The following is a 25,608-nucleotide window of genomic DNA, read 5'->3' as shown; positions in this document are numbered from 1 at the left end:
TTGTAGGTTCTCTATTTCTTTCATTATTCTTCAGAAATATTTGTTGTTTCTTTGCGCTTCAAGGCGGAGACATTCAATAGTACCATTTCCTTGCCTTGGCCACTACAACCTCAGGATGCAGCAAGACTCGCAAGATATTTCTGTTAAACATGCACAGGTAATAAAATGTTAATGCCAGGGCCCATAATGGTTTAAGTTGGAGAAGATGGGACGCTATTGCACACACTGCTGATCTAAGTTATATGGAAATAGGGTGCTCGTTAATTATGAATGGCAGCCCTTTTCATCAATAATAACAGAGCACGGTGTTAACATTTCATTTTAGCATTACACTCTGTTTCGACCAGCTCACCCACCTCTTTAGGGATAACTTGGTATTACTTTATATTTATTTTTGACTGAAGCAGTCATTATCTGATTGTATGGCACGTTCTGACGCTTTTTAGATAAATGAATACATATATGCTAAAATAACAATTATTTAGGTTAAGTTGAAAAAATGTATCGGGGCATGCAAAAAGGTTGACCTCTGATTGGACAAGACGAAAGTCATAACCACTATGGCGAAAATGTGTTTGCAATATATAAATTCACGCCAATCCTGGAATTGATTACATTCCAATTTAGATCTAATATTCCAATCCTCCCGTGCACTTCTGATATGCGGGCGGGACTTGCTGCAATCCCAGCTGCTGCGGGTCCAGTCAGCGGCCCGCCACTGGAACAGCTGAGCGCCTGTGATGACACCAGAGTGCCAACTGCTCGAGGGCAGGCAGGCACAGTGTGTGACTCTCTATGTGTGCAATGTGACATGCGGCTGGGATGTTGCTTCACAAATGGGCACATCAATTGCCCTCCTTTATTAGTACACTGATAGAAATTTTGCCCCACAATGACGTGGTATAATCCCATTTTACATTCGCGTTAAATTTTTCCTATAATATGGCAAAGATGAGAATGTGATATTGTTTTACTATTTTTCACCCTCATCATAACAACTGCTTGACTCCCACACTGCAGCAGATGTACTTATATTCAGATTGTGACCTCAGCCCAGCGTTCTCCAAATATGTATACCTCCGCTCTTGTGAGCTTGGGGGATTTTTCCACTGAGGCGAGGTTTTTAGAACCGGTCCCGTTTTGTTCAAAGTGCAAAAAGCGCCCTTCCTACATTCAAAGGAGGATGTCGATGTTTAGAACTGCAGGCAATCTTGAGTTCGGCTCCTTGTTGTGTTGCTTTTGTGCGAAGGAGGTGCAATTATACATCCGTGTGTGGAACGATGGAAGTCTCTCTGCGTTTCAGTCTGCTGCAGACAAGTGTGGACATGTACTCCCCTTGAAAGAACATTTGCAAGAGAAACACTGTGGTGTATGTTTCAGGAAGAGTTTAGATCCAGGCTTGACAATTCTAAGGGCCATGAGAAGAAAATATTTTCACTTTGCGGTGTTGTAGTGGTAGGGCTTCAAGATTATTTTTTTTTCGCCGGGCCCCATATCGCTGGCGGCATCCCTGACTGTAGATTCACAGTTGTTCCTGCTTAGCTTTTTTTTATTTTATTTTTTTTCATATTTGCTATCCTTAGACAGAGGTCAGCTTGTTTTTTTTTGTCATTTTATTCAGTATCTCGAGCAACTATGACTCCCTTCAGGTTCTCTGAGGTTACATCCCTGAAGCTGCAGGCCTCACTTCCTCTTTTTTGCAACACATGACCCACAACAGTTGGAAAACGATGTAAGATTACAGCGTGATCGCTGTTATTGAGTGCTTCTTAGTATAGTACCTGATTTTTAGAAAAAAAAAAAGGCTATCACGTTGATGCACTGTATGCTGCATTTGCATGCCATACATTTTCCAACCGCTTAAAGCACGTGCACATCCGTTTACCTGCAGCTTCAGTCTACCTCAGTCACTGAAACGAACAGTTTAGATTGTCTCTCTTAGTCCTAATGGAGCATTTGATGCAGCTTGTGGGCTGATTATTGAGTTCAACCTCCGTGCACTTAAAGTGAAGGCTTTTATATTTTTATTCTTAACATGAATTATGCAATGATTAATACCATATGTCATTATATACTGTACATCATTCAGTTTGATGAAAAGCCTTTGCATTTGCACATCACCTCATGCATAATTGATCTCAATGTTAGATGGGATGGCCAGAGAGTGGTAGCGGTCGTGAGTCTGGTTGGACTATTTATAAAATGAAATGGAATGGAATGGAATAGTGGTGGGCACATCTGCTTCACTGTTCTGAAGTTCATGGTTTGAATCTCAGCTTTGGCCTTAATTGTTGTGCACTTTTTCTGCCCGTGTTTGCAAATTTTTTATTTATTTTTATTTTTATCAGTTCCTTGCAAATTCCAGAAACATGCACATCAGGATCATTGAAGACTCTAAATTGTTGATCGGTGGAACATGCCCCAAACCAACCCGCCACTCTCATTTTACCAGGTTGGGACTTGCTTTTAAAAATAATAATAAAGTCTCCTCCTGCTGCTAATTAAGAGACACATTTTCTCCTTGTAAAAAAGACCTCATTATGCAGGGGTACATTCATATTAATAGTTAATAAGCTTGTCATCACAAATCATATGAATGACATAGCAGATAATGCCTTGTCACTTTTTGTTCATCTGAAAAATGGCCTCATTAGCATTCAATTAGTGTCCACAGCAGTTCATACTTGATCTTCCAACTACTTTTGAATATTAGTTAAAATGTTCTCAGTCGGTTGTACTATTCTACCCTCACAAACAGTTAACTTAGGCTCAAGTGTTGTAATTACACAGACCTTACAAGTCACCCTGTTTTCAGCTGCTCGAAATCATCTGATGGGTCAAACCATTCCCTGAGTAAAGAGAAGAAAACTTCCCCTGCACGCTTACAGCTCCAAACGGAATACAACGCATAGTAAATAAAATGTCGTCATTAATAATTCAACATACATTTCGCACATATATGAATGCATTAGATGACAATTTCGCTTGTCTTCCTCGCACATGGTAACGTCCATCTTTTCCGGCATGCGGTTTTCTCAACGAGCATCGACGTCAAGTTAGTCATGGCGTGCAAGGACAATGACCGGAAGCCAAAATATCCTTTCAAAATAATACGATGTTCAAAATTCACCACACGCTTCAATGAAAATAGAACCAAAAAATATAATACAATAAGTTATTGTGGATTTAATATAGCAATAAATTTTCTGAATGTAGGCGATAGTTCTTATTTTGGTATTTCGTATCAATTGTTTTTTGTGAAAATTCACACCAGGTATTAATTTTATGTCGAACACCGTAACCGGAAGTCCGTTATTATTCATGCTTTTGACCAATTCGCTGTTGGCAAGACTGAGGCGATTTATTCTCACTGTGGATTTTCCACAGAAGACACGTAACACGCGCTCAATGCCAATTAGTCATATATTCGCAAAACACTCTCGTCACTTTTGCATAGTTTAACACATCGATCGTTCATCGTCGTCGTCAGTGGGTGTTGAACTACTTCTCCTCTTTTTGTGTCGCTTTCCCCCCCTATTCCGGTTGGATTTTAGAAAGGGCGTGTTTGGCTGAATCTGGACCGGGAGTTGCAGCTCCTGTACTTGGGGGACTGGTGAGGAATGACAGCAACTGGAAAGTCACTGCAATCCGCCTGAATGGACACAATGGATTATAAGGATCTTGGACATAATTTCGAGGAGAAGCTGACACTGACAGATAAACGTGAGTACACAACACTGCATCAAAATAGGTCATGGTGGGTTGTAAAATAAAGGAGCTGTGATTGTGCCTTCATAAACAGGTTGTTTTTCCGTCTTATCTTTAATATTCTTTTTAAATCTAATCTTTTTCCGCTTTATTGGTTTCTATGCCATTGTTGGCATGCCTATGTCATTCCCCAACATCTCCAACCAGGCAGCTCAGAAGTCAAGCAGTGGAAATACTGCACAGGTCTTCATTAGGCATGCAGACACATTGCTTATATTTGCAAAACATGAAGATTAAAAAAAAAAAATCACTCTTATATGTGAAGATTCTATAAAGATGCTTCGATTTCAATCCCCACCGCCTCGCTTCAGTGGATCAGAAATCTGGAGACAAACATCTCCCCTTCATCTCCCCTTGACCTGTTCATCTTGATGGACGATGTCCCCAGAAGACCACCCCACCCCCATTTCCCATTTCCTGCAGACGTGCATTACCTTTATCACTGCTGCTGTGTTGCATGTTTAGAGCTGTGCGTGGGTGTAAATCGTGGTGGGGAACATTAGTTCGAGAGGTGCGCTACCTTTTGGGTGTTTTCGAGGCCTTTGAGGGTCTAGAACTTAATTTTAAGTGTATTAGTTAATTATTTATGGGTGTGGTTGCTTAAGAGTCCAACCATCCAATTAGTTTCTATCCCACAATGCCTGATAGGGTGACAGCGAGTGGGGGCTGGAATTTATTCGAGCTTATTTGGGGCGGGGTGGGGGATACACACCACTGATTACCAGTAAATCAGGGCATATACGCTTCGTACCTACGTCCCACCGCTTGCATCCTCTTGTCATGAAATCTACTTGCCATTTAAAGCCTTTCCGTTGGCAAAAGCTGGTACGAGAAATGGCAACTTGACAAGATTTACCGAAATGTCAACATTTTGATTGTGGTTGTAATGGCCACTTTAACCCGAGTATAATGTACCAAGAATGAAAAAAAATCGGATGCTGGGTCGTGTTTTGTTTTGTCGTCGGATTGTGGAACTGCCCTTTCCTGATTGGCTAACATCCACTAATTCCTCTCACTGGTCAAAATTATCGCGATGTTACTAAATTCTGACACTTCTCCTAAAAACTCGATTTAACTGGCGCAGATGGACGATACAAAATGTACTTCAGACGTTAATAGATTTTGTGGTAAATGTATTTATTTATGGAATATTTTGTGTTGATTAGCAAATTCCACAAAGATGGCGGCCACTTGTCACATTGCAATTTCCAAACCGTACAGTGTGTTTGTATCGCCACTGTGCATTTATGTTTTTATGAAGAGACGTTTCAATATCGACTACCGCAGTTCCATATGTCGTTCTCGAACTGCACGTCGAGCTGGTGACGTAAACCACTCCTGGTTGCCTGCTGGTTTGTTTGGGGGGCTAAAAACATTGTCATGTCATGTCATTTGACGAGAATGCGATAATTTGGTTTCCGGCCCTTCCACCGAGAGCCCCGGCATGCGACGTTATCAGGAATGTGACGTACCGAAAAAGGCTTGCACGCTAGATAAACAGAAACATTCTTTGTCGTTGTCTCCTCTCTCAGCGTCTCGGTCTTGTAAAAATAGCAAAGGGGAGACAAAAGAAGGGGATCCCAGCCCAGGGTTGTTTGCTTTTTACAGCTTGTTGTGCATGCAAGGTATAATAATCCCAAAATACTTGAAGGGAAGAATTTCAAAATGACTAATCTAATCATAACAATGCTTGTGACTGAGAAATGTTGAACAGCAGCAGCTCAGACTTGATTCAAGTCCTGATATGGACCAAAGCATGACCAAAGAACTTTGGACTGTTTTTTTGGAGGGGTATCAGTTCACTCCCCAACCCCCTGTTTGGAAAAAAAAATGGAGCGTGTGAGTGGGGCGGAGAGGAAAACTTTGGACTTGTGATATGTGTCCTTTTCTGTGGCTTTGCCCTGCAGTTAGAATCTCAGTTTTCAGCAAAACACGTCACTGTGAAAATAATCACGAGACGTCGACTCACTCCCTTTTGTCCCGATCGCTCCCGAGCTATGTTGACGTAATGTGCTTGGCTCTCTGTCAAGATCACTGCCCGTCTGGAAATACAGCCTCAAAACCCTTGCAACACCAGCTGACATTAGCCCCCTGGCTTTGCTTTACTTATGAATTAAATAAAATAAAAAAATCTGGAAATTTGGACATTTTCTAACTGACTCAACTTTTCTGCCTTAAAACGATTCCATTGTTTAAAAAAAAAAAAAAATCCATAAATTGCATGTGCGGTTTAGCATTTTTGTCCACGACGCGCCACATTTCTGACGCATTTAATTGTACATCAGATTTTTTTTTTTTCTAGACATTTCTATTCAAAGCATTTTTAAGGAGTGGAATGGGTAGGCGAGAATGACTGAGCAACTGTCGAGCTGGTCGGGAAGACGCAGAAAAGGAGGAGACCAGCGCTCTTCTCGCTCCACGTCAGCGAAGCCGAGAGCAGATGTTATAAATCTCAGCCATGACGCCTGCGTGGGAAAAGAAGCGGAAGGCCTCTATTCTGCCGCTGAGTACAAGAAGGGAGAATGAAAGAGTTTCATGAGGGCTTATGCTCAGATTACTCATGTTTCCCTCCTCATTCCGTTTTGGTGCTAAAAAAAAAAAAAACGGAATTGCCATTGATGTTATTAATCCTGTTTGGGGGATTATTTCCTGTGTGAGGCGGAGTTTAGGCCCAAATAGAGCCGTCACGTCACATTGGCGAGATTAGCCATTATGGCGACGGTGCTGAGAACTAAATGATTATTTCACACATATAGTTGCGAATTAGCCGTTGAAAAGTAACACTAGAGTCAGAATGGGTTATAGCATTTTGTCGTCAGAGAGGAATGTTTGGATGGCACTCGGTATGTGTGACGCGTTCAAGCCACATGCTCGCTAGGTTGGAACGGACGCCCGGAAGTAGTTCCACCTGCATGGGAATATTTGGCCGGCTAAGAACGTTAAATTCAACTGTGTCATACCGTCTTTTATCGTTAAGATGCACACCGCTAATATTTATAAATTAATAATGTATTTATCGGTGATGGCACAAGTGTGTTTAATTCCAGCCGGTCTGCGTGGTTCTCTCGCTGTGCTGTGCAGTAACTTCGCTTGGATGTTTGTGTTGATACACAGTTCTAACCTCAGGGGAATCGCTAACAGATGCGGCAGCACTCTCTGCTTTGGCCTTGGGTGGGGGTGTGTGTGTGTGTGTGTGTGTGTGTGTGTGTGTGTGTTTTTGGGCGCATGCAGCACTCGCAACCCTGGTTGTTACTTCACAATCACTCACACGTCATCCAGCAGGCATCAATTCTACCACTGGATCCGCAGATTCTAACATTAGAATCAGAACACAGGCAACTAAAAAGACGTGCATATACTCGTGGTCAGTTGCGTTAAACATGTTACATTTGAGATTGAAATTCATTTCATGCGTTTCCACTTCCTTTATGTCGATTGTGTGCTCACTGGACCAGTAAAAATGCAGCTTCTGCTGCTGCACCAGTAAAATTGATTACCCCTGCAGTCCCCGACAATGGTGCTGCGTGACCTCCTCCACAAGATTCAGATACAGTATTGCCAACCTCAAAAATTCACCCGGGAAAACGGCCACGGATTTGTACTCAAGCCTGTCAGCTTGGTCAGTAGCCTCAGCGACTCAAATTCTTCAATCCTGTTCCTTGAGGTCTGTTATCCTGCCTGTTTTCCATCTCACCCTGCTGCAACACATCAAATGATCATCTTGAATCACATGTGTTGCAGTAAGGAGAAATGGAAAACAAGCTGGTCAGCGGACTTCCCGGAACAGGATTGAAGAATCCTGTTCTACAAGAATGCCGTGTGTTAGTGGGAAGTATCTGTGATGTGCTGGAAAAAATGAGACAGAGATTAGTCCATCGGATCACCTTTGACAACATCACTTCCCGGGCCTACTTTCGTCAGTCCGACAGAGCTATGCCCTACTTTTAGGAGTCCAAAACAAGAATGTTGGGAGAGAGCGGGTCAACTCTGGTTACTATGCTGACTCCAGTGTTGACTTGACTTGAGTTTCCAACACAAACATGACATGCGCATCGTTATCCTCCGATCATCTTGCTGTGTTGGCATCCCGTATTTGCCAAAAATTAGATCTGGGATTGAATTGTGCCTGAAGGAAAAATAAAACATTTTTGACATAGGACTATGATATTAGCAGTTAGCGTGTTAGCTAGACAAAACTGTTATGTTCTTAACTCATTCACTGCCATTGACGGCTTAAGACGTCAAAGGTCCTTTTTTTTTTTTTTTTTTTTTTTTTTACTCGGCAGGTAGTGAATAAGTTAACGATATGAAATGATCAATTAAATGATGATTGTTTCTGATGAGTGAGCAAAATTTATGTGAAGTACATTTTAGAGCAGTGGTTGCCAATCCTATTCCTCGAGGGTCTTTGCCCGTTATCCATCTCTACCTGCTGCAACACATCTGATTAAAACAAAAAAACGAACAAAAAAAAAAAAACAGGCAGGATACCGGCCCTTGAGGAACAGGATTGAAGACCCCCCTGCCTTAGAGGGTATCAGAGTATTCTATCAAAATCTAACTTGTAATTGAGAATTAAAAAAATTGTTGGCACATACTATATGACAATCAAGTTTGAGGATAGTCACCGTTAGACAGGATTGATACCTATGCCTCGAATTTATTTATTTATTTTTTTTAATTAATATAATATGTGTAATATTCCTTAATCCTCACTCGCTTGCTCACACAGTTCTCCAAATTAGAGGTTCAGAATGCGTGCTTCAAGCTACTTTTTTGTACTTCCCATTTAAAGTTTATTGTAAGGCTGACAGATGAAACCAGAGGAAAACTTAGATGGGCAGAAATTAGCGTAGATGATACAGTAATTATACACCTTAAAAAAAAAAAACAACACCAAGAAAATTAAACATTGTATTTTAAACTCCAACCAAGGTTAGTAAAGTAGAATATTCCTCATTGGTATAAGTGAGATGCAAAAAAAAAAAAATAGTTTATCCTCTTGCACCACCTTTGGCCTTCATTTAGTATCTACTTCCAACCGGAGAAAAGTGAAGCGGGAAAATCTGAATAATGAATGAATCATCTATGATTAATGCCGTGCCTTTGTTACATTTCTGTGACTGGGTAACCCACTTCTTTGTTTAAAAGCATCTGGAGACCCCGCCTCTCAAAGGAGTCACATCCTGTCTTCCTCTTCCTCTCACAGAGTCTGTTTTGACTCCCGCAAGTGCTTCGACATCAGCTGCCGCACTCATCTTGTGTTGGATTGTATTTTTTTTTTCTGATGACAAAGACGGGCTGGCCGTTGATTTGACCTGTCCACGTGAAGCAGTTTTACTTCAGCTGTGACAGTGATTAGTATTATTTCACGTTGTTGTACCTTGCCGTCCTTTCCAAACACAGCTGTTTGCCCGGTAAACGCTTATGTCACCACGGGACGATCGAAGGGTTCAAAGGTTCGCCTGGCATTTGCGGTTGTGGCCTCGAAATTTACCGTTAGTGACATTTTCTTTTGTTTGTTTTCCACAATGCGCACGTCATGTCGAACTCAATGACCTTTTGTTTTGTTTGTCACGAGGTGCCGATTGGCAAAAAATGTTCTAATCGATGTAACGCGTAATATGCCGGGAATGTCACACACTCAGCTGCCCGTGTCCTCGTTGTTGTTCCTCTCAACAACTCAGGAATGTTCTTCCTCTTCTCCCCCCCCGGCCGTGGACGTTTGTCGCCTGTGAGTGTTTCCGTGGTTTTAATACACGCAGGAGGACATGGAGCCCTCAAACACTTTGCCAAACGGATTCATGCTATGCAGACACATATATATGTGGAAGTAGAGTTGCGGATGCCTGAGATTCCTCAAGTGGACTGACCCTGCGCTAACAAACACACGCCACTCAATACAAAGACACGCTCGTGCTCGCAACGCCAAACTTATGATTATGACCTGCTTCACACAGCACAAGAGTGGGGGGGGGGACTTGAATGAAAAGTGGGTGAAAACACTCACCCTTAGAAAGAACAATTACATCACTTTGGTATTCCGTACCGCTCCTTTTGCGCTGGTTGCACCGGTGCACCCATTTTTTTCCCACCGCAAAAGTTCATTGAATTTTTGGTGTCAACTCCTCCCACTCACTCACATTTACACCATCTTTGAGTTGGAATTGAATCCAAGTCATCGAGTGAATCATAACACCAGATTTAGAATTAATAAAATATTTTTATTCTATTAGGGACTCGATAAAAGCTGACTGGAATGTGTTTTTCGGTTTCGAGCCTTTGAGTTTTTTACTTGTTCACTGCACTGATTAAACCCTGTTTGGTTTTCTTTTACCAAAATAACCCCCCCCCCCCACACACCCCCCCGCCCCCTCTCAAATGATGACTGCTAAACCGTCTGCCTTGTAGAGTATTTTAAAAAGAATTCCGGGAAAGAATGAGAGTGTGAGTCTTCCTGTAACATGACCCGTCTGGGCGAGCTCGGGTTCTCATCATCTGTTGCTTGTCTTTAATGTGGATACCCAGCCCTTATTTCCATGCTCTGATTTAGTCTGGCTGTTGCAGTTTGCGTGCTCCAGGCCCGGCTTCGAACCAACTTGCAGGAAATATCTCCCGCTTCAGTGTTGCGGAGTTGCACCTTTGGTCAACTTGCCGTTCCGTCTCCCAAGGTGCCTCGGCAGACGCCCGCCCCTTTTATGGCCGACATTCTCAGTATGGTTCCCGTCGCTATTTATAAACCCCGAGCCTGTCACAGTGGCACAGAAACCCGAGATAGCAGGGTGTGTTGAATTTGTCATTCTGTCACGAGGGTTCGAGCACACGTGATCTCATCCGCTTGTTGGCCTTCTGGTCAGGCTTTGTCGTTCAACGCCTGTTTTGTTGTCTGGATGACTGACGATGCATTAGCTCGTTTTATTTACTTGCTTTAAATCTGAGATGAATGCATTTGATGGATTGTCGTGATGTCAGCAATTTTACTTTTCGGCAAAAGAAGGAATTTCTTCTCACGTTGGAGATTTCGGTGAACGTTGGCTAACGTGGACAAACACAAGCGACTAATGGAGTGTTTTGAAAGCGGGGCAATGCGTTATTTGTCCTATAACGGCCGTATCTCTAACGCAGTGCTTACAGACAACAAAACCACACCCGTGCTGCGCCGCTCGCAACCGGACATGTTGCAGCCTCGCCCCCGTCATTTGATGGACGCTCTTCTTGCACCTCAGTCAGCCTTTGTTCTGTTACTTTGTGTGTCTTATCGCAGGGACGCCTGCTGTTCTTTATGGTATTGTAATTTGGGGTTTCTATTTTTTTTTTTCATCATCACTCAAAAATTATAAATATTTAAAGAACATATCAGAAAATCCAGGATGATTTTAATGAAACTTGTTAATCGTGGTAAATATTAGTAGAGTCGTTGTTCATGAATACAACTTTTATGTCATTTGCATTTCCCACAATGTGCTGGGCGTAAACCACAGATTATCCATCCGTCTATCTGTTCATCCATTTATTTATTTATTTTAAACGCTACTCTTTATGACGGTTGAGTGTTGGAATGAGTTAACCCCGCATGACTTTGTTCGAGAGGCCTGGAAGGGGTCACCAGCCAATCGCAGAAACCACCGCGGAATAGTAACACATTTCATGATTACCTTGAAACTGCTTTTTTTTCAGGTTGTCTGTGTCCCTTCAACGAAATAATCTTCTCAAGTTAGGAAGAGTACAGAAATCCTTTTTTTTTGCCAAGTCCTAATCCTTAAAAAAAAAAAAAAAAAAAAAAAAAAAGTTGTAGTCATCCTATTTGAGCAGGTTTTTTATTCTTATTGTTCCTGTCTCGTCGTAACAAATTGGATCCAACTTTAGATCCCGCGATTCCTCATTAGTGCCGTACAGTGGGGTGCGTTGGAAAGTAGCCCAGTGTTAATCTGTAATTTATGTGGTTGGGTGAGTGTTTGGCCGGGCCCAAGGAGAGCATCACTCTCCATCTGCCCAATGTTGGCAAACTAAAAGGCGAGTTGGCCTTCAGCCTCTCGGCGTCCATCTAGCTCTTCTCTCTCTTGTCTTTTTTTTTTTTTATTTTTCAATCCAGCAGTCTGTGAATATAAAAGTGTCCGCTGCACACTTTTTTTTCCACTTTCATTGTCTGCCAGCTCGTCGTTCTCAGCAAATATCTACTGGCATGTTCTCATGCTAGTGTGTAAATGGCTCCATCGTCTCCTATTTGCTTCTATTTCTATTTCTTGTTACGGCTCCCGACGGCCACAACTCAAGTCGCTCCACACGCACACTTGCGAACAGGTCAGCCAGTTAACAGCCAGCCGAAACCGCACTCCCGTTTGCTGACCCCCACGTCACTCACCAAAACCGTACATGCACAGATAATGCCCGTGTCAAATTAATTGACGGGGTATTAGGTATAATATTTGATTAAAAAACATATTTCATAGCTGCAGCCCTTTGAAAGAATTTTTAATTTTGACCCCCACTTTTAGTCTTGTGAATGAATTTATGTATTTTGGGGAGTGACCCCAAGACAAACAATTTATTTAAATTTTTTTCAATAAAAATATTTTTCATTTGAATTAAGTTTTATTTATGCAATTCATTTTGAGGGAAGATCCATTAAATTAACATTCCATGTGAATTTGAGCCACTCAGTTATTTGAGTCCGAGCGAATGTCATGAATTTGGGTTGTTAGTTTCATGCCCGCTGGTGTGTTAAAACGTTGCGCTGACACGCGTTATTTTCTGCTGGGTCGAAAGGGGAGGAGGGGGCATTGCAGTCTTGCCGCAGATGTGCTGATGTGCGCGTGAATGACGTGTGAAAGAGAGCTAAATGATTTCTAATGAGGTTCGAGTGTTTGCGATAATGAAGCTGCTGCGAACTCCCGAGGTTTGAGAGTGAAAGTGTGTCGGCAATGAAAGAAGAAAGTCAGCCATTCTAATTGATGCCAAGCAAACAGCATGTTGCCCACTCGCAGAAATTGCAAAAATGATTTAATTTTCTTTTCTCTCTCCCCTAGCTCTGCCCTTGCAAGGTGACTCTCAGTCCATCCACAATGGAGACAAGTGTTTGGGGAGCGTATTTCTCACGCCAGATGACTCAGCCGTCTCAGACCTTTCTCCCAAGACTGAATCCTGCACCAAAGCAGAAACCCCGACAGAGACAGACGTTTCCTACAAGACGGACAAGTCGGCCCCCGGCACCAGCGGCAGCCCTCAGCCCAAGAAAGGTGAGCTATCAACTGCTGTTTGTACGTCATCATTGGATCTGGGTCAGTTGAATAAATTTAAATTGTGGAGTTTGATCTACATTTTAAGTCCAGCCTCTGCTGACCTAACCAATGAATGTATTTTGCTCAAGGTCAATCATGCACTTACTCATGTTGGCACTGCGGCACACTACTAGTCACGTGCAAATGGGTGAAAAATAATGAACAAAGCATTTTTGTCCCTTTAAAAAACCAAAAACACGTGTAAAGTGCAATTCAATACGTGCGAGACGATTACATAATTTTCTACTGTGTCAATCAATTCGTTCCCGCCAGACAGATGGCTTTGGACAAAAACCAAATCGTTCGCGGCGCGGAGACATGATGGATACTGTGGTTTGTCGTGGCAGGTTGTGGGGGAGGGCCGGGCACATTTAATGGCGTCTCAGTGGGATGTGGCCTTTTTATACTGTATACTGTCCATCCATATGAAACAAAGCCAAGGTGGAGAAGGAGGGATTAAAAATCTGGTTGCCATGGTGATGGCGCTGAAGTGTTGCACTTTAAATGATTGGTTGACTCACATGGCAAAAGTACATAGATTGAATGCAAACCTCAAAAAGAGAAGAGCTCAGTGAAGCAAAATGCATTCACAGCTGAGCTTATTGTCTTGCCAGTGACATCATATAGATAGCGACGCAGCTGCTTCGACCTTGAAAAATCATTATAAAGTGCTGTGAAAAGAAATGGGTCCAGCTTAGACTCGCTTGAATTTCCCCTAGGCAATCAGTCAAGTGTAATAATTATGATTTTTTTTTTTCTCAAAAATTCTAACGTAGCAAGACAGTTAGAGGAAGTCGTTTCAAAAAGATCCACCAATTCAGTTGACCTTCACTCCAGTTGGAAAAAAGTCAATCCAATGAACGTCAATCACGTAAATGAAATGCATTCTAATACAATTTAATATCAATTATTTTTAGCACACCTAGTTCTGATTGAAAGCTGTTGTTTTGTTCTTCCGGCAGATGCCATGAACTCAGAGCAGCGACAGAAGCTCGCCAAGCAAAGGAGGGAGGAACGAGCCAGATATATTGGTGAGTAATAAAGGTGATTCACGTCGAACTGGGGAACTGGTTCGTGCACTTACCGAGTTGATGCATGTCTTTTATTCTGCTTGATTCTAACCTTTTATATCGGCCCTTCTCCGGCTCTCTACTGACGGTTATTGACATTTCTTATTGTTGTCTTCCTTGCATGGCTTTCAGAACAGCAAACGCAGTTGCAAGGTAAGGCGCTTCACTAAAACCGTCAACTTGCGATCATATCATTCAGAATTAACACAACGTGAAATTATTTTGGGGGGTAATTCACTTTCTGGAGCATAACACTGTGATTGTTTTTAATCTTCAATCGATGTGACCTCATTTTTCGTTTGATTTTTAAGGTTCATAATTTTCACCTCAAATGCATGTTTCACTTTCTAACACCATGATGGCTTTGGATGGAAAATGAATTGATGTGGGCCAAAATTATTGGGATGTCACGTATGGGTCGTTCAGAATTCATGACATCTGACCTTTTGGATGCTCTTAAATGAAGGAACAGAAAAATGACCAGTCATCTTCCCCAGACGAGTGGAAAAGGATTAATATGGAGCCTTGGGCATAAAAAAAATGAGTCATCAAGAACGTGAGCTGAAAGCAGACCTCGCAGACCAATCACATTTAATTACCATTCGCATCGCAAGTGTGGTCATGCTGCTGTTTCACCACCGTTGCAACTATATCTTTTGTTATCGCCATATTTAAGGTTTATTCTGCTACTGGCTCCTATTTTGCCGCATTCTTTTTTTTTTTTTGTCTGAGAATGTCCAGTGTTAGTGTTAATAAGATGGAAAGGTTTGTGTTCACTAAATCTTAAACCCCCCCCCAAAAGGAGTACCGTAGTATCTGCTGGGGAGTGGTGATTTATCCTGAAGCCTATAAGCGAGCTTTAACTCAACTTATTTTCCACCATTCTGCAGTAATCCTGCAGGCATAATGAGATTTTTTTTTTTTCCCCTCCAGCAATTGGATTACTGGAGTTTGTCATTGTCGCTTCTTTGCAGAGATCTGCTGAACACTGAATGGGAGAAAAATCGTACCGTTTCTTGGCGTGACGCTGCTAAATTCCTCGGGACTAAGTCCGCAAAGTATTTGTAGTACTGTTTTACTTGGGGAAAAAAAATGGCAATGAAATATCCCTGCCATGAAACTGAATGGAATGGAACCATACTGTCGCGCTTGTTGGAGATAGCTCAAGGTTCAAAAGCAAAGATCCAGCTGCTATCCAGCATGTCAGAAGTTCAATTGAAGACGGCTGATCGCTGTTTAATTGCCCCCCGAAGAAATGAGCCGTGGTCTTGTGCAGATTGGCATCTGCTAAAGCACCGCAGGAAACTTCAATGTTTTCAGTTGCAAAGCATTGGTGTGAAAAACCAACATTCCATCTCTTTGACTCTTCCATCCTTCACACATGTGGCTCATCAAGCCCTTTTAATTAATTCCTCAAATGTTTTGTAACACATCTGCGCCCATCTCTCCAGCGGCAAAGAAAGCCCAGTGGCTGGAGAAGGAGGAGAAGGCCCGGCGTCTGAGAGAGAGTCAGCTGGAGGACAGAAGGAAGAAGCTGGAGGAGCAGCGACTGAAGGCTGAAAAACGCCGAGCTCTTTTGGAGGAGAAACAGAGGCAGAAACTTGAGAGGAACAAGGTGAGTGATGCCGACGAGGACGTTCATGCCCAACATCGATGATACTTCATATTCATAATTTGCTTCCTCTGTTCCAAATCATTGCTGGCTTCAGTTATTTTTTTCACACTGTAATAAAAAAAAAAAAAAATCCAAGTAAACTAAAATATCCAATTCGATTCAAACAGACCAAAACAGGCTCGTGTGAAAACGCTAACTCGGCAAATAGACTTGAGCTTGATAGTTTGCTTTCTCTGTGCTGCAGGAACGCTACGAGTCAGCCATCAAGAGGTCGACAAAGAAGACGTGGGCCGAGATCCGCCAGCAGAGATGGTCTTGGGCGGGCGGACTCAACCAGACCTCCCGCAGGGAAAGTGAGTTTTGGTGCCAGATAACCCCGTGACAAACAAATATATCACATCCTCGCTCGATGTCATTTAAGAAGAAGCGTTGCAACACCCCCGTCATCCAACTGACGCAATTCAAGGAAATAGTCTGAGAAGGCGTTTGCGGTTGCGAGGGCGGAGTAGCAGAGGTCCCGCACATGATGTCAGTGCTGAGATTTGTCCTGCGATATGGTTTTGACCAACCTCCTTTTTTTTCATTTTAAACTGGCCACAGGGACAGAATACTGTTTTTTTGTGTTTTTTTTGTTGGCTTTATATCCGTTCTGTCAAATCTCTCATTTCTAACAACCCTAAACCTTCCCCTTACTGTTCCTCAAAATTCCCCCTCCTCCACCAAGCGGGAATTCAGATTGTTTCCCGTCGCTACCCTTTGCGCAAGGGTGTGATCCTGAGGAAGGCGTTGGACAGCGCACATCGCCGCGTGGCCCGTAGCACCCCGGTGCTCATGTGAACGGATGTTGTGTGTTGCGTTTTCTCCGGTGCAGGCAGATGCTCGGCCTCCACGGTCAACTTGCCGAGACAGGTGGACCCTGTCATTAACAACAGGCTGTCCAAGTCCTCTGCCACGCTCTGGAACTCCCCCAACAGAAGTAAGGACGACCCAACGTCAATGTCCGCCAGGCCTCCCTCCCTCCTCATCCCGCTCCACTCCCCCCCCCTTCCTCTTCCCCTAATCTGGTTTTTTGGTTTTTCTTTTTTTTATGATAATTGTCGTGTCTGGTGACCTTTGCCTGCCTGCCTGCGCTTGGTGACTGGTCATTCAACCACACACCTCCCCAACACTGTCACGGTCTCGTATGCATCGTGGTTGTTTAATTTCAATTCATTTGGTTTGGTTGTCTTTGCATTTTGGATCAACCTCCTTTCACTTTTGAAGTCACCATGCTTCGCGATAGTCATCTTATATGTCTCCTCATAGCATATTTTTTTTTTTTTGATGTGACGTCTCCCTCCACCTTTTTGTTGGTGGCTTGTGGTGGTGGTGGTGGTGGATATAAAATGGTCTTTGAATGAGCTAATCAGAGTAACAGGAAAGGATGTGAATGTTCATTTCTGTTCACGATGTAATTTTTTTACATTGAATTGTGTGATGACATCACCTCCGTTTTCTTTTATCATTCAACAGATTGGTTTACATAAGCACATATATCAATCACTATTGCAGAACCCAACTAATGTGTTTCCATCGCTTATTGTCACAATGATTACCCATAACGGCGCCTCTGTGAGGCTGCATTTTGCGATTGAGGACTAAAATGTGCTCACTGGGTAATTTCTATTTATTTCGGAGCCACTTTTTTTATGCAGCAGCCATTTCAGAGATCCTCATGAATCATTGCAGACTTATCTCTTATAATTAGCAATTACAACCTGGCACTCTGGAGGTTCTGATTTTATGCTTGATTGTGACTTACACAGATTTCTAATACGGTGCTCGCAAAATGGGGCAACTGGGTACCGAAACATATTGCATCTCTGCAAAGTTGCAAAGCCAGGGTCATAGGTAGAGAGTTTGCTGACATTTGCTCATGGACGCAGCAGGCGACGCTACCCACGCCGAACAGTCGATCGGTTGCAGCAGCACAGCGTCCTCCTTGCCGCATTGTGGAAAGAGAGGAGAGGAGGCGGCGGTACACCACGGTTGCCTAGCAACAGGGAGGTAGTCAATTTATTGGGTAGCCATAAAACACACAGCGGCGGTGACAGCCTGTGCTTCTATAAAGAAGGCAGTTTATGATCCAAAAAGTCATTTCACATTTCCTCGTTATACGGCTTGTTGCAAATATTAATTGAATCGTTGTTTACGGTTTCCTCGCATCGTCAGACGGTTATGAATTTGTGAAAGCATCGTAACTCTCTTACGTAAAGTTTTCTTTACATACCTACAATTGGTGATGAGGCCTGATTTTTTTTTTTCCCCCACTGTGATGAATGTTAATCACATGGTACTCAGTAGGCGTGGACACACTTAATGCTGAGCGGTTTTACGGTCTTAGAAAAATTGCAAATTACTGAAATGGGCACAAACAACGTATTGTGCGGCATTTTAAAAGCGTTGTGCAATAAGCAGATGCTCTGGCTTGTGTGTGATGTGGTTATCGTGGCAAACAGCATCATGATTCTATATTCCTGTGTGTGCTTGTCATCTAATGTCTGACCATGCAACTATGTACAATATATCAAAATAAAAAATCTTTCCGATTTGTTTGATGGGTAGATGTTCAGTATAAAGAAGGTTAACATGTTGCATCCTTCAGCTTCATTTTGTGATCTGTGGTTTATTGTCCGCATGTGCTAGTAAGGTTTTTTTTTTTGTGGTTGCTTCAAGGGCATCAATTCACACGATTGAGTTTGTGTTCATCACATTTGAAAAAGTGTGGTGGGATGATTCCATTTTGCACTCATATGCAGCCCTGAAAATCTAAATTAGAACTCATACTACCTTTTGGCTTTTACGTTTTTTGCAAGTCAAAACATTACGAGATCACAATTAGGTTCCACGGCAAACATCCTTCTGTGGATGAAAGACATGCTGCAACAGGTGTGGAAGATTTTGCCAATGACCTGATATTGACGGCGCCCTCTTGTGTCAGCCCGCAGCCTGCGTTTGAGCCCGTGGGAGAGCAGGATCGTGGAGCGACTCATGACGCCTACGCTATCCTTCCTGGCTCGCAGTCGCAGCGCCGCCACCCTCCTCAACAACAGTGACTCTTGTGAGTGAACATGACATAACAGGTTTTCGCAATAATCCTTCCTTGAGTCTTCTGGCCTTGCCTTTGTGTTGTATTTGTTAGTCTCATAATAGTCGCAACCAATTACTCACAAGGTGTGGCGAATGAGCGTCTAAACATACTCATGAAAAGCATCACACAAATCAGTTAACGTCTATCGAGGGACATTTAAGTCTAAATTCTCAATTTGTTGTTATGGACTATGTGACAATGGATGTTTGATCCACCTGCATGGTGTGCATACACGCGTGTGTGATTCCCCCCCCCAACCCGTCTCTGCACGTCTGTACACCACTCAGACTCTCACCACTGCTCCCGTTCAGCTTCAGCCAGTCCGCTCAACGCCTGCTCCCACCACCAGCACCAGAACTCCGCCGAGCGCTGGAGGCTCTCCTCCGCCAGCACGCCCGACATCACCCAGCGACAACGCCAGCGAAACTCCACACCGGTAGGCATTTTATCTAGTCAATCTTGATGATGCAGTGCAGCGTGGCAAGTTGCAAACAATAATTAACATATAATCAGTTCATTTCAGTGTGGCAGGAAGAAGGCAAGTGAGTGTCAATTTTCTAAAATGCCATGAAATTAATGATTTGGCCTATTAGGAATGACCTTTATTGGATTCCTTACCGAGACATTTATTCCATACTCAGAGAGTAAATAGCAAACCAGTAGTTTATGTTGCCAAGCAACAAGTGGGAGCGAGCGTTCCTTTTTAAAACACACTACAGAATCTTTCTGTTCAACCATGGAAAGGAGACTTTACACTTGTTAAAAAAAATATGATTATTGTTACTGTTTTTATTTTATTTTTTACATTTTTAGAGACATTGATGCTCAAACGGATCCCACAAAAAGAACCATAGTTGGAAACTAAATAGCCACGTGATTTCTCCCAGCCAACAAACAATAAAGAAAGGCAATAACAATAATAAGGAATTAAAGCAAAGACATGTACAGTATGTACCGATATGATATGAAATGTTAAAGGGAATGGAACGTAACTGAATAGTTGCTCAATGTCGCAGCAAAACTAACATCCCTCCAACAAACAAAATGGGCTAACTTTCTATTCAGGATGCTAAAATTACTGCTGCTTGGTTCATTAGTAATTCTGATTCAAGTGCTACGTGGTCTGTGTCCTGATCCAAAATAGTCAGACTATCCTGTTGAATATTGATGACTTTTCACTGCAGCTCGGTAAAAATACATTTGGCTGCTGGCTGCGTCTTCACACAAACGGTAACATGAACTCGGTAGAAGTGCTTTTGTGTGTAAAAGGTGCGAGTTTACCCCCAGGGCTGTCTCGAAGTAGAATAGAGAGGTAATTGGAAAATGATATGAGCAACAGTGGTTGGAACTTATTTTAAGGCCGTTATGAATAGAGTCTGCGGCAGCATCTGTTGCTAGGTAACCACTAGATCTTCACATCAAGGCATGCACTGAGTGAAACCTCCGTTCTTTTTTTTTTTGTTGCCCATTTCAAGGTTGACAGAAAGAAGAAAGAGAAGAAAGACAAGGAGAGAGAGAATGAGAAAGAGAAGAGCGCACTGACAAAAGAGAGAGTGCAGAAGAAGAGACAGACCGCATCGCCCACCGCAATCACAAGGCGATCCCAGCCAGAGTCCAGGTATTGCCTCATATCCACCAAACTATCCCATGATAAAAAAAAAAAGAAAATTCTCTTTTTCAAAATTTTAAACCAAAAATCCAGCATTGAGGAAAGTTAGTGATTCTTGGAGTCAGGTTGTTTGGAACAGATGGTCCGAGATGCTCTCATCTGAGTACTAAGAGAAATTCTGCTGGACATGGCTCAGGCACCATTGTGGCCATGAGAGAGGCTCTCAGACAAATTTGGGTTTTATCCACTCCCGCTTTTGTCTTTCCCCTCCCTCGAGCCAGAGCCTGGTGTCAACTCAAAGTGGAGTCTCTCTCGTATGCGCTTCCACTTGACCTAGTTTTGTTTTATATACAAGTGTAACTGGAAACTTAGTACTTCTCCCGAACGCTGTGACAGTCCCATTTCCCGTCCTAGCACCCCCAAGCCAAGAACCAGACCGCCGTCACCTGCTCCTCCCAAAGGTCGTCCCTTATCGCCTTTGGTACCGGCACCGGGTTCCAAGACGCCCACGGGGAAGAAGACACCACCTCCTGGCTCCAAGACCCGACCCAAACGGGCCCAGACACCCGCCAGGGTGCAACCCCAGGCGGTCGCTCCCGTCACCGTGGAAACCAGCCAAGAACCCAAGGAGTCTGAAAAAGGTGAGGGTGGCTCTGAAAATGTTAAGGCACAAGTATATTGGTGACGATTATTAATCATCGAACATAAATATGCTAGGTCCTTAAAGCTTTAAAGCTTCTCCATTCATAGTCATCTTATTTGGCTACATAGAAAACACTTTATAGTTTCATATTTTTAAATGTATATCTATGTGACAAAGTCAATCAAAATCATGACACTTGCCTCCTTAATATGAGTCCCTTTCCTCGCCCGTAGACTCCGGGAATGTGCCGGCTGCTGCGCCAGCCGCATCTCCTTCCCCCAGCCCGCCACTTGTTGAAGCCTCCTCTGGTGCCGTGCCTAAAGAAGAGCTCACCACCCCATCTGCCCCTCCCGCTACCCCTGCCGCCGCCGTCGCGCCTCCAGCTGCGGCAGCCAGCAGGCCATCGGCTGGCACCAACGACCCGGAGGAGGCCGCTCGCGTCCTGGCCGAAAAACGCAGACAGGCGCGGGAGCAGCGGGAGAGGGAGGAGCAAGAGCGTCAAGAGCAAGAGCACAAGAACAGGTCGATTTGAGTAATCCAATGTGTGATAAAAGTACTTGCGTTTTACTAAAGTACAAAGTGTTTGTCACCGCGTGTATAAATGCCGTGTGTAACACGCACGCATCCTTCCAGGATCCTCAGGGAGGAGGCGATGGCGCGGGATGCCGAAGAGAGGAAACGCAGAGAGGAAGAGGCTCGTTTCATGGCCGAGCAGCAGCGTCTGAGGGATGAAGCCCAGCGAGCTGAAGAGGAGAAGGAGGCCAAGGAGCGGGCCATAGCTGAGCAGGAGGAGAACGACAGGCTGCAGAAACAGGTCAGTGCTTGAAGGTGGAACAATACACAGTATGAACAAATTAATGTGCAGCAGTCGAACAACATGAAAATAAAAGCGAAGCAAATAAAAAGAAAATACAAATTTAGAATGTTCAAACGATAACAAAAGATAGGTGTGCTATGTACTTTTTACGGCTAATTCCTACCTTTTTTCCTGCACAGAAAATTTTAATTGTTTAATCACACTTTTCATACTGTCTACCATTTTATAATTGATGTATTTATCCTCCTACGCAGCCACACGTCCTCCGCCTGGTAGCTGTTCTCCAATGCTTTTGAATGTAAATACTGTTAGTACTGTAAAGCCTTTGAATTTCCATTAAGGCTCATGGAAACCAGCGATGACCCCCTCCACGCTGAGGGGCCATTTACCATCTGGCCTGCTTAATGCATAGGAGCATAGCCGGGCCGCCCGTGCTGTCTGGCATCTGGGCAGATTAAACAGGGGGAGAATATGTGCGCCACTGTCACGGATTATTTGTGTCGCGCATGAGCCCTAATAGTCAGAGAGGCCCCTTGTCTGCCCGGGCACATCCCAGCTGGTGACCTCCATAACTGCGATGAGTGGCGGCTGAGGGAGCCATTGTGATGGAGGAGATAGTGACAGGCCTGTGTTGCTTGTGTCTCCTTCACTTGAGCGCCTGCGGTGGGCTGACTGGCAGACAAGCAGCGTCAGTGTATGCCAGGGCCAAAGCTCGCGGCTAGCCTTGACTCCCCTTTTCCCCTTCAATGGATCCATTGTTCTACGTGACAGTGATCGAGACTGGCTGGAATCTTATTTATCCTGTCCAAGGTGTTGAGCTCTGTCTAGAAATATGTGCGGACATGAGCTACCTGCCCATGTCTGTTCTTGTAGCTAGCTCACAAAATAGACGTCAGAATTGAATGTTTTGCATATTAATAAGTTTGATGCCATGGCTAACCTCAGGACATATGCTTGCTGGCTGGTGAGTGTAAATACTCACTCAACCATGTAATAGAGCTTATTACTCATAGCCTGAAGGCTGCAGCACTGGCTGGCCATTTTAGCGCCCTCTGGTGGACGTCTGCAGCAATGTTTTTGGTTGGCGTCAGATCTGTAAATGCAGTATGAATGAAATATATAATAAAATATAAGAGACTAATGCTGCTTATTTTTAAGATTTGTTTTTAATTTATTAAAAAGTTGTCTATATTTAATATTAAAATAATAACATTGCAAAAATTGAGTCAGGTATTGATGATAAAAATATTTTGGTTACTCTTCATAAATTATATATTCTGCTTAGAAAAATTGCCCAACGTCAGCTGGGATAAGCTGCAGCTCAGCCACGATTTTGAGTCCAAGCACTGAAGAAAATAAAACAATAATCATGAAGTAAACCAAAAATGTCATTGTGTTGACGGGCGCCTTACAAGCTGTGTTTGTTTTCACCTGATTACAGCGGGAGGAGGCCGAGGCGAAAGCACGCGAAGAGGCTGAGCAGCAGCGCATCGAGAGGGAAAAACACTTCCAAAAAGAAGAGCAGGAGCGACTGGAGCGAAAGAAGGTGAGGAGAATCAAAAAGTCCATCCTCGTCCTTCATCTTGAGGAAACCACAGCTAAATTATTTTGGTTTGGTTTTGCGTGTTTGCTGTGTGCGCAGCGTCTTGAGGAGATCATGAAGAGGACTCGCAAGAGTGATGCAGGAGAAAAAGTTAGTATAATTCTTTGCAAATAAAACGTTTCATTCTTTTTTCTTGACGAAATAACATCTGTATTTGCGTTCAATACAGAAGGATGTGAAGGCGTCTTCACAAGTTAATGGAAAGGACACGGACCTCAGTAAAGGTAACCAACTTCTCGTCTTTATTTGAAATATTTCTCCCTTTCTCCGCTTATTAATTATAATGATTTTTTTTTTTTTTTTTTGCACCTTGCCTGGATTTGTGACAGGCGAAAACCTGTTGACTCCCACTACGAGCGCGACCAGTGCCGTCGTGAACGGAGTGCAATCTGACGGTCACCAGAACGGCGTGTCGGCCAACGGCGAGTTTGATCAGATCATGCAGCTGAACAGCGGCGCTAACCCCGCTGCTCCCCAGAGTGGACTGGTCACTGGGGGAGAGCCCTTCCTGATGAAAACAGGCGCTATGAAACCTCAGCACGTAGCAGGTACGCTATTAGTTCATTTGTTAATGTTTTGAATTTTCAAAAGAAACGTCAGCATTAAATCTTCTTTTCGTTCTCTCTGCATCGTGTGTGTCTTCCCTTGCAGAGGTCCTGTGAGAGCCCCCACAACCATTCATGGACACGCGCCTTACGTCTCCGCTTCAGCATAGAGATTGATGCCACACCTCAACAGCTTATACAGTTAAAAAAAAAAAAAAGAAATGAAAAAAAAAGTGTGCCAAACAAACGCCACGCCAGTGCTGACTCCATGACAACATGCAGGATCTGATACGGGAGGACAAAGAAAGTGGGAGAAACATCCAAAAGAATGGAAAAAAAATATATATATCATTCAGTATTCTGTCTTCAACATGCGAGTTTTATTGAAATGTCACCTGCAGATTTTACAGTGCACCTTAAAGTTTTTTTTTTTTGAAAATACAGTATGAGACCCCCCCCCAGGGGACAAGAAGACATCCTGTTTGACAATGGTTGTTCTTATTACCGTCATTCTGATATTGTTAAGTTGAACAATGTGTGTTTGTTGTTTTTGTCTTGAAATGTTGAGTTATTTAACATGAGGAGCAGACAGTGTATGTAAATGTATAATGAGCCTGGCTGCCTATAGGCCTCCTGTCGCAGGGGATCTGCGAAATAAAGCTTTATGAAAGGGAAGCAAGGCACCTGCATTTTTTTTTTATTTATCTTTTTGGTAAAGTCAATTCAGGTTGAGGATGAGAAACAAGACTTGTGGAGGTGCGTATGGAAAATTTCAGTTGCTTTTCTTTTTTTTTATATTGTTGTCATATGTTTACATTCCAGTATGGAGTCAAGTTCCCAATTGCAAGGTAATTGTAAATTACTGGTCTATATTTGTTTGTCAGGAAGGCTGGAACCAAGAATCAAACCCAAAATCTCAGAGCTATGAAGCAGATGTCCTCGCCATTGGTTCACCGTGCTGCCATCCTGTGATGTTTTCAAGTCAGATAAGGTATCCCAAATACTTTTAAAAAATTCCAATACCATCCATGTGAATGCAGATTTTTTTTTCCGGTTAATTTCACGCGTAACATTGTACATTGTTTTTGCTTTGGTGTCATCTTGTGGCTTGTAGGTGAAAGTATGTTGATATAAGATCATTTGGACAAAGGTAGTGCTTTGCTGCCACCTTGTAGCATCTTTGTGCCGAGGAACTACTTTTACTGAACTGATCAGCTTAACTGAGACAAAAGTTGTGCTTTGCTGCCATCTTGCGTTAGCTATAGGTAATTATAAAGGAGGGCTTGAGGGTTAAATTAAAAAATGAAAAAAAAAAAAGAAAATGACTCAGAGTCGTATTATGCTAATTAATTAAATATGCAATAACTACTCCAGCTTCTATTGGAAAAATTTGAAGTGCAAGGCCAAACAACACTTGTTCCGCAAGTCATTTAAAATGATCACCAAAGTGACGCCGACCTGTCCATGTGCTCATCTCCCGGATTTGTTGTTCCCGATGCAGACAGCTTTACTGGAATGCCTTCTGGCTGT

The 25,608-nt window shown here is 43.1% G+C and overlaps 1 protein-coding gene across 7 annotated transcripts; it reads left to right on the top strand.

Moving 5' to 3' along the window:
* Nucleotides 1-3,331: 3,331 nt before the first annotated feature.
* On the top strand, nt 3,332-24,753 carry LOC148320925 (uncharacterized). Of its 7 annotated transcripts, none has more exons than XM_088318724.1 (18): nt 3,332-3,723; nt 12,795-13,004; nt 14,009-14,077; nt 14,249-14,269; nt 15,568-15,731; nt 15,976-16,084; nt 16,603-16,707; nt 18,712-18,831; nt 19,173-19,297; nt 20,337-20,479; nt 20,867-21,111; nt 21,347-21,635; nt 21,747-21,927; nt 23,372-23,476; nt 23,573-23,623; nt 23,703-23,757; nt 23,863-24,081; nt 24,185-24,753. In XM_088318724.1, the coding sequence occupies exons 1-18, from the start codon at nt 3,657-3,659 to the stop codon at nt 24,193-24,195; spliced, it is 2,289 nt and encodes a 762-aa protein (XP_088174850.1). In that variant the 5' UTR covers nt 3,332-3,656; the 3' UTR covers nt 24,196-24,753. The 7 variants fall into 7 exon arrangements, with proteins under 7 accessions (XP_088174850.1, XP_088174848.1, XP_088174847.1 ...); XM_088318722.1 differs by having other exon boundaries at nt 19,149-19,297; nt 20,885-21,111; XM_088318721.1 differs by having other exon boundaries at nt 19,149-19,297.
* The last annotated feature ends 855 nt before the right edge of the window (nt 24,754-25,608 follow it).

This window comes from Idiotropiscis lumnitzeri, chromosome 16 (genome assembly GCF_059441095.1).
Source record: "Idiotropiscis lumnitzeri isolate Australia: NSW breed Sydney's pygmy pipehorse chromosome 16, RoL_Ilum_1.0, whole genome shotgun sequence".
NCBI classification, from domain to species: domain Eukaryota; kingdom Metazoa; phylum Chordata; class Actinopteri; order Syngnathiformes; family Syngnathidae; genus Idiotropiscis; species Idiotropiscis lumnitzeri.
Note: the sequence above shows the minus strand (reverse complement) of the source record. Positions and strands in the feature narration are given on the sequence as shown.